The sequence below is a fragment of the Trachypithecus francoisi genome, unplaced genomic scaffold (assembly GCF_009764315.1).
Source record: "Trachypithecus francoisi isolate TF-2019V2 unplaced genomic scaffold, Tfra_2.0 Lachesis_group6, whole genome shotgun sequence".
NCBI classification, from domain to species: Eukaryota; Metazoa; Chordata; class Mammalia; order Primates; family Cercopithecidae; genus Trachypithecus; species Trachypithecus francoisi.
The window spans coordinates 89,511,773-89,521,025 of record NW_022681471.1 but is presented as its reverse complement, the minus strand read 5'-3'; the positions used below and the strand labels follow the sequence as shown (position 1 = coordinate 89,521,025).

General features: G+C 41.0%; 1 protein-coding gene across 1 annotated transcript in view; it reads right to left on the bottom strand.

Moving 5' to 3' along the window:
* Positions 1–6,683: 6,683 nt before the first annotated feature.
* The window catches only part of DGKK (diacylglycerol kinase kappa), a 105,123-nt gene continuing 102,553 nt past the window's right edge, over positions 6,684–9,253 (bottom strand). Inside the window, 2 exon segments of the mRNA XM_033201048.1 lie at positions 6,684–6,938; positions 8,410–8,537. Coding sequence (XP_033056939.1) covers positions 6,863–6,938; positions 8,410–8,537 — 204 coding nt within the window. The 3' untranslated portion in view covers positions 6,684–6,862.

The following is a 9,253-nucleotide window of genomic DNA, read 5'->3' as shown; positions in this document are numbered from 1 at the left end:
TATATAAAAATGTTAAGCTATAGAGTCTCATCAAATAGGAATTAGAAGAGCCAAATGGACATTTTAGGATTGAAAAATACAGTAACTGAAATTTAAGAACTCACTGGGTGGACTCAACAGAAGAGAGGGGACAAAGGAAAGAGTAAAGTTGAAGGTAGATAAATAGAAATTATGCAATGTGACAGAAAAAAGATTGCAAAAAAATGAACAGTGCCTCAGGGACTTATAGGACAATAACAAAAGGTCTATCAGTCATGCTATTAGAGCCCTAGTAGGAGAGGAGAAAGAGAACAGTGCAGAAAAAATATTTGAAGAAACAATGGCTGAAAAGTTCTCAAGTTTGGTTAAAGACACCAACCTGTAGGTTTAAGAAAACAAGTGAACCTCAAGCAGGATAAATAGATAAATCATAGTCAAACTGCTGAAAAAGACTAAGAAAAACAGAGAAATGATGCATTATGTACTGCATAGGGGAACAACAACTTGAATGACTATAGATTTATCATCAGAAACTCTGTAGACCAGAAGGAAGAAACAAAATTTTTCAAGTGTTGAAAGAATGATCAATCCAGAATTCAGTTTCTAGCAAAATATAACTTTCAGGAATGAAGGTAAAACTTAAAACACAATTTCAGATGAAGGAAAATAAGAAAATTCACAGCAAGCATATCTGCTGTAAAATAATTGCTAAAGAAATTTATTCATATAGAAATGAAATGGACATAGAAAGTGGAATGATAGATAGTGGAGACTCGGAAGGATGGGATGATGAAAAAATACTTGGGTACAATGTACGTTATTTGGTCGATGGATACACTAAAAGCCCCAACTTGACCACCGCACTATCTATGCTTGTAATAAAATTGCACTTGCACCCCATAAATTAATACAAATTAAAAAAAGAAATACCAGAAGGGAAATTGGAACATCCAGAATGAGGTAAATATCTGGCTAAATATAATAGACTACTATTCTCTTAAGTTTTGTAAAACATATTTGTTGATTGAAAGCAAAAATTACATTTTGATGGGATTTTTGATGTATGTAAATGTAATATATAAGACAGTAATAGCATAAAGTGGAGAGAAAAAAGGGCTCAATATGCTGGTAGGGTTTTTACATTGCAATTGAAGTGGTAAAATGTTGATTTTAAGTAGACTGTGAAAAGTATATATTTTGTTATCCCTGGAGCAACTACTAAAAAAATTATACAGAGAGATGTCAAAGCCACAATAGATAAGTTAAAATGGAATGCCAAAATTCAAATAATCTAAAAAAAGCAGGAAAAGGGAAACAGAGAAGGAAAAAAAACCAGATACCAAACAGAAAATTTTAAAATGGCAAACCCCAATCCGGTCTTATCAGTAATTACATTAAATGGTCTAAACATACAAATGAAAAGACGTATTGTCAGGATGGATTAAAAAAGCATGACCCCATGCTACCTACAAAAACTCATGTCAGATATGATGATATAGGTAAGTTAAAAGTAAAAGGCTGAAAACAAATGCCATTTGAAAACCAAAAGAAGGCTGGAGTGTCTATATTAACATCAGACAAACTTGACTTCACTGCAAAGTGTCAGGAATAAAGAATGATGTTATATATTGATAGTGTCAATTCACCAAGAAGGCGGCAACCCTAAATGTGTTGTAATAACAGTTTCAAAATACTAGAAGCAAAAACTGATAGAATTGAAACAAGAAATGAACAAATCCATAATTATAGTTTCAGTAATTGATGGAAGCAGCAGACAGAAAATCAGAAAGGATATGAAGAAATGAACACCATTAGACAACTGAATCCAACTGATGTTTATAGAACACTTCACCAAACAAACGGCAGAAGACACATTCTTCTCAAGTGCACATGGGACATTCTCCAAGATAGACCATATCCTAGGTCATAAAACAAGTTTTAACCAATTAAAAACAATAGAAAACACAGAGTATGTTCTTTGGCCACAATGGAATTAAATTAGAAATCAATAACAGATGAATAATAGTAAAATCTCCAAACACTTGGAAATAACATACCTTTAATCCATGGGTCAAAGAAACGAAACCACCCAAAGGACCTCCAGTGGATGAATGGATAAACTGGTGGATCCATGTAATTGAATTCTATTCAGCAATTAAAAGGAACAAACTGTTGATTCACATGACATCTTGAAAGAATATGAAAGGCATTTCGCTGAATTAAAGAAGTCTGTCTCAAAAGGTTGTATCTTCTATGACATTCTTGAAAGCCCAAAACCATAGTGATGTAAAATTGATCAGTGGTTAGAAATAGGGTTAAGGTGTGATTATAAAGAAATAATATAAAGGAGATTTCTGGGGCAGTGGAAACTGTTCTGTATCCTGATAGTGGTGGTGGTTACATGAATGTCTACATGTGTTAAAATTCATGGAACTCTACACCAAAAGAAAAGGGCAATTGTATGATCATTTGAAAAATAGACTTAAAATTAATTCTGATGGTGCTTCACTAGCCTACAGGGTGCAGTACAGACTTCTTAATGTGGCTTACAGGGCCCACCCTGATGGTAGCGCCTCAACAACAAGGCTGTTTCCCCTCATAAAGCCTAAAAATGTAGTTTTTATGGGGGTAGACTGAAATGTAGTCCTGAAGGTCACAGATGTTTTGTCTCTAAGTAAGACACTTCTCAGTTTGGAAAATCAAGGATTTAGAAGACTCAAGTTCTCACTCCAGTGTAGCATGTTGTGGAATCCTGGCCTAGTACAGCCTCAGTTCCCTACCTATTAAACATGACTAAGAACTGGCTCCCCTGGGGTCACTATTAGTGTGACAGAAATTAAACTGTATTTAATGCTGAGCCCAACTGATTTTGCATTTGAACAGAATATGCCTTCCCACCTCAAACCCCTCTGGAGAGGAGAGGAGTATGTGATGTATGCATTGGGGGGAATAGATTGTATTGTCAGATTTCAAGGTGCCTTATGCATTTTTTTAACAGTCTGGGCTACACTCTATCCCACTTTGCCTCCCCAGTAACTAATGCATTCCACTGAGATTTGTATCCTGCAGAGATTAGCTCCTGGAACAATTACAGTGGCATGTATTTCCCACAGGATCATCCAGAGTCGCAGCTAAGTTTTAGTTGGCAACCCCTTTAGTATCATGATCATCCCTGATGGAGATTCTTGGTTTGCGCTGCTGCTGTCCTCCCTCACCTGCCATCATGACCCGCATGTGGCTTGTTTAGAGCTTGGATGACCACCCAAGCCCACCTGCCACCCATTTCCACCACCATCCAACTCCCCTTATGCTGAGGTAAATGATGAGGCACTGGCACTGATTATGTTTATCCATTTATTAAAATATTTCAAGAAGCAATACTTTATTAACTTTGAGGACTGGTGTTCCATTTGGCGGGGGGAGAGGAATAGGCACACTTTGTGGACCTTTTTTTTTTCCTGCTTTTTCCTGTTACCCTGTAACTAACCCAGCTTCCTCCCCCAACCAGCCCCTGGCCCTGCTGCTTATTGCAGGGGCCTCTGAGGAAATAAAAAGCACAGAGCAGAAAACAACAATGGATTACAGATTAGCTGACAAATAGACAAATGCGATTCCATAAACTATATACCCAAGCAAGGTCTCATATAGGATGGAATGGTGCTAATGGGTTTGGTTGCTTTGGTATTATTTTCCACCTCTCGTGAAACAAAAATTCTTCCATTTGTGTCCTGAGGGAAGATGATGTTGACCTGACTGTTTCTTCTGGCCCAGTTTTATTAAGGTAAAAACTCTCTTTCTTATTCTTACCCTGCCCTTATGGACACAGCACAGGGCCTTTCTGGAGAACAGGACCTATAACTGTTTACCTCCTATAGTAATGACACCAGAAGCAGTTGGTGGCAGTTCAAATATATTGGCCTTTACTTCCCCACTATCCTTCTGGTCAGGAATTGCCTACCCAATCAACTCATCAGAAAGTGCTACCAAAGATACAACCAAACCCTAGAGCTTTGGGTCTTAATGATGTCTAAAATAATTGAGATGGATATTTGGTGTTTGGTCCCACCACCCAAGCAATTGTATTAATTACTGCAAGCAGTAACAAAGTCCTTAAAGGAGCTCACACTCCCAGGGCTAAGACAACTCCCTTGAGAGAGGGATCACTTCTTGCTTGGTTTCCAAGTGAGCATATGCAATACAGGTGCTTGGCAAGCTATCTTCCTTTTTGGGAAACTACTGGTAACTTAGCAATTTAGGAGGTAACTGAGGGATTGAGCAAGCCACACCTGCTCCTGGGCCTTGTCATCTATCAACTCTGCTTCACGAGCTGACTCTAGCCCCAATACATTTCATTCAATATCATTCTGACTCAGAGTGGGAGGACAGGGTGGGTGAAAGGGAATCCACATGGTACAACAGAGCAACAGCAGCATCACTGTGCACAAAGACCTAACTATTGTAGCAAAGTAAGCACAAGAGATGGAGTCTTATTACAGTTTACTATCATCAGTGATAAAAATAATGACAAGACACTGCCTTGCTTAGTCACTGCCAAGATAAAGCTACCTTCTCCCAGGACTTCCTTCTGTTGTCCTAAATTTTGCTCGTTTGGAAATTTTCCCCTTTGGCAAAAGCTCTTCTGAAGAAAATGCAACTTGGTTCCCACTCTGTGAGTGTGTGTGCAGGTGTTAACACATGCAGCCATGGAGGAGCCAAGTCGGGCTACAATGGTGAGTTTGCTGATTTCATCTAATACCTCCTCCTGGGAAGAAAGACTAATAACAGAGAAAGCCAAAGACACAGCAACAGCACACTCACTACTCAAATATGTACAATAAGCTAACATATTCTGATGCTTAAATAAGTTTTAAATGTTTTCTGTCATCTTTTTCCATTGACTTTCTTCTCTAGTTGTAGAGCTAGGACTTAGTTTGGCACAGCAATCAGACATTTGGGGACTATCCCCTTGTTAATATTTTTCTCCTCACCCCTGCGGAGGTGGGGCACAGGTGGCTGGTTTAAGTGGGTTAGGCTGGTGGAGTTCTAGAGTTGAGAACCAGTGCTTGGAATCTGGATTGTGCACCTCAATGAACCAGCCGTTGGACTGAATCAGATAATTGAGCACACTAAGTTTGAGAAGTAGGGAGAGGCCAGTTTTCTCTTGTTAAGTGGGAAGGGACACTTAACTAAAGGTATGAGTCAAGGGTGGGGTGAAGATGCAAGGCTGACCAGAGAGAACCTCTCTGGGCATTGGGGTTTGATTAGATTTGCCTGACTGGGAGAAGGCTTTTTGAAAAATGTGAATTAGGATTTGGAGTGATTTAGGAATAGTTTGTTTTCATGAGAAATTTGCAAGAAGAACCACAGGAAAGCGGAGGCTTCTAGCCTTCATTTCTCCAGGCCCATGTTTTTTCTGATCACTTCAATGCCCCTCTGTACTCAAGGGGAAATGGCAAGATGGGAGATTTGAAGGTGACTTGAGGACTGACCCAACAGCCTGTCCAGAAGATGAGGCCAAGATGGAGCTTGTGGGGAAGGGCCTAGGCTGTGACTTAATTGTCAGGCAGTCCCTAGTTCAGGCATCTAAGTCACAGAGCTCAAGGCCTGGTTGCTCCATACAGTCTTTTTATTGGGAAGGGCACAGTTGCTGATGAAGAGTCTAGGACAAATAGAGCAAAAAAAGGCAGCATGCCAGCTTAAACACCTTCTTTAGGGCATTGGTGTTTTTGTTCCCCTTTCCATGGCCTGGCTCGGAATTTTAAGGGGGCATCAGAATCAGCTGGGCCATAGATCTCAGCCACCTCTAAGACGCTGAAAATGCACCAAAAGATTTAGAAGCTCCACCAAGAAATAGGGCAGTGGTAGAGGTGTATCTGTTATGTAGAGTAAGGGGGAGTGGGAAGGGATTCCTGGATTAGCACAATAAATTATAGGGTCACTTAGAGGTCGAGTTGTATTTTCAGTTCTTAAAAATATATGTGTGTATGTGTGTATATATATATATATATCATCTTTATGTCTCTATACATAATCTATACTGCAGCACAGCGGCAAACATTTAGTTAAAAATTCCAGCAAGAATGCAGGCAAACACTCCATGGAGGCATGCAGGCTAGGATCAAGGCAGCAGGAGGGGAGCCTGTATGGTTGCCATGAAGGGTGAGTTCCAACCAATGAGCCCACCCAGCCACCAGAGCACCACCTGGACATATGCAGACATAGAAGCACACATGGAAAAACACAAAGGGTTTGCAGTGAGAGAGAGAGAGAGAGAGAGAGAGAGAGGTTACCACATCTACAAGAAGAGATTTCACATGGTCATCTTAACAGGAAAGTGGACAAGCCCCCAGGATCTAGTTCTCATTTAAATGAGCCAGCTAGAAGAGATCTGAAGGTGCAAGTTGCAGTTAGCAGGGATTCGGAGAGACACACAACCAAGCCTGGCTGTCCTGCCTGCCCCCTTCTCTTCATCTCCCTGGGAGTCTGTGTGTCTTTTCATTCATTCCTTAGGATTGATAGTTTCTCTGCTGGTCAGAGAAAACCATTCCAAAACTCCTTGAAGAGGTGAACTCCCTTGAATCCTTTATAGATCCCAGGCCATTCATAAAGCGCTTATCCCAATAAATATTATAGTTCCTCAAGATGCACAAAGAGAAGGAGAACTGAACAAGACAACTCGGAACAAGAACCTTTGGCCAATGAGGAAATGTAAACCTCTAAGGCGACAGATTAAGTCCAGGAAATGCACTAGTGAAAAGAATTGGAGGTCTTTCTTGGTGGTGCTCATGTTTGTTCTGAAGTGATTTAGTCTAGCCTGTATTGAGGTTTTGAGAGTTTTTTAAGTAGAATTCTCAATGTTGTGAGTTCTTCCAGCTTTCAAGGGCTACAGTTGAGATCTTGATGGTGTTAGAGGATCATCGCCCTTTGCTTCATCTTCACAATGTCTGCGGTGCCACAGACTTCCTTCAGAGGAAAAAAAATGGTATAGAACTAATGAGGTTAGCACACTGCCAGATGCCTAAGTATGTGGACCCAAAAGAGAGCAAAAAGTCTGTTAAAAGATAGACTGGTTTGTTCCCATTTTACTAACCATCTCTGAATCATCAGAGAAAACCAGCTAAAACCATGTGAGCTAAAGACAAATGGGATGAATTTTCGGAACCTGATAATCTATGGAACTGATATTGACTCCATCAGAGTCTTTAGAAATATTTGCAAACACCATGGTCTCCCAATTGACAGACTCTTAAGGAATCAACCAGTTGGACCATACCTGAGAAAATACAGCTTGATTCAAGAGATTCTCTTGGCATTCATGCAAACTCTTAGTTCCTTGAAAACAAACTGCTACCCTCTGTCCCTTTCTTTTTTTCTTTTCTTTTTTCTTTCTTTCCTTCTTTCTTTTGTTTCTTTCCCCTTTTTTCTCCTTCCTTCCTTTCTTTCTCCTTCCTTCCTTTCTTTCTCCATCCTTCCTTTCTTTATTCTTTCTCTCTTATTCTCCTTCCTTCCTTCCTTCCTTCCTTCCTTCCTTCCTTCCCTCCCTCCTTCCTTCCTCTTTCTCCTCCTCCCTCCTTCCCTCCTTCCTCTTTCTTTCGAGATGAGGTCTCACTTTGTGCCCAGGCTGAAGAGTAGCGGCACGATGACAGCTCACTGCAATCTCAGCCTCCCAGGCTCAAGCAATCCTCCCACCTCAGCCTCCCAAGTAGCTAGGACTACAAATGCACACCACCATGCCCTATTTTTTTTTTATTTTTTGTAGAGACGGGGTCCCACCATGTTGCCCAGGCTGGTCTTGAACTCCTGGGCTCAAACGGTCAGCCTGCCTCGGCCTTCCAAAGTGTTGGGATTATAGGCGTGAGCCTGTTCCTTTTTTTCCATGTCCACTATTACTACATCTCTCAAGCTTCCGGGTTGTCTAGGACCAAAATTTAGGAGGGGCTACCATGGACATCAGAATTGGCACAACTGAAAACTCTAAGAGAACCTTCTTTTGAATCCCACTGATATGTCAATAGTCCTTAAGGCCAATTCTGAAGAAAGAAGAAATGGAACCAAAATTCAAACAATAAAACATACAGATATGTTGCTTTTCTACCACTTACTATAACAGGAACAAAAGTGTTTAGATAGGTCACAGAACCTGTTCCTGACTCTTAAGAGTGAATCAGGCAGAAAAATCACCACCTGTTAGCATTTTTGTTTTCTGTATATGTCATGGAGACCACACAGGTTCTTCCCTTACCAGTGTCCATATCACTTTCTCTCACCTTGTCCAAGATATGGCTTGGTATCACTTACTGCTGACTCCCAGATGGCCTCCCCCTTCATCATCACTATTCCCACAAACATTTCTAATGGGGGCTTTAAGTTCCTGGGAGGTAGCCAGGCTGTTGGGGAAGTCTTCATGACCCCTCTGCCTGTAGGGGAGACTTACCAACAAAACTCTGGACACTCTGGCCTGATTTAGGCTTGTGTTCCTCTTCTAGCTTTTTCTTTCCCAATTTGGGGAGCTTAATTTTCAGCCTGAGGCTTCTACTGTCAGTGTCCGAAGATTTTTCCTGAGAAACCAAGAGGAAGGTCAAAATGTTAGTTACCTAATATTCAAAGATAATTGCTAGCGTCCTGGAAAAGTGGTAAACAAGAATGGCTGCAGAGAACAGGGAGATCTGCTTTCTATCCAGGTATGAGAACACCCCCATCACTGGTCGCATGCCCTGGGAAAGCAATTGATCCTTACTAAGAGGCTACTTGATGCCAGGTGCCTTGCTAGCATTAATAAATGCTCTCATACAACTCTCAAAGCAACCTTGCAAAGTGGTTATTAACATCCCTGTATCAGAGACGAGGAAGCAGAAGCTTGGAGAGGTTAAATATTTCACCTGAGCTCATGTGGCTAGGGATTAGAAGGATGAGATTGCTAGCGCCACTGCTAGCTCACATGGAATCTCTGCATGAATTAGGAAAAAAACACCTCTTCCTTCAGGCATATAGTTTGGTGAGCCCTTACTTGCCCTTGGCCAAATACCTCTTATAGGGAAGACCCTTGCCTGCCAGCCCAGCTGCTTCCCTGTCTGGAATGCAAAGAGGGTTCTCTAAACATAACTCTTAATTACGAATGTGGGCTCTCTGCTGTGCAGATCATGCAGGCTCTGTAATTCCAGCTCAGGCCTGCTAAAGTGTGCTTGTTTTACTACTGGTCTCAGTAAATTACAATTTTGAGATTAACTTTGTTGCCAGAAAACCCAGAGGGGAGGGATGGAAAGCAGCAGGGAGA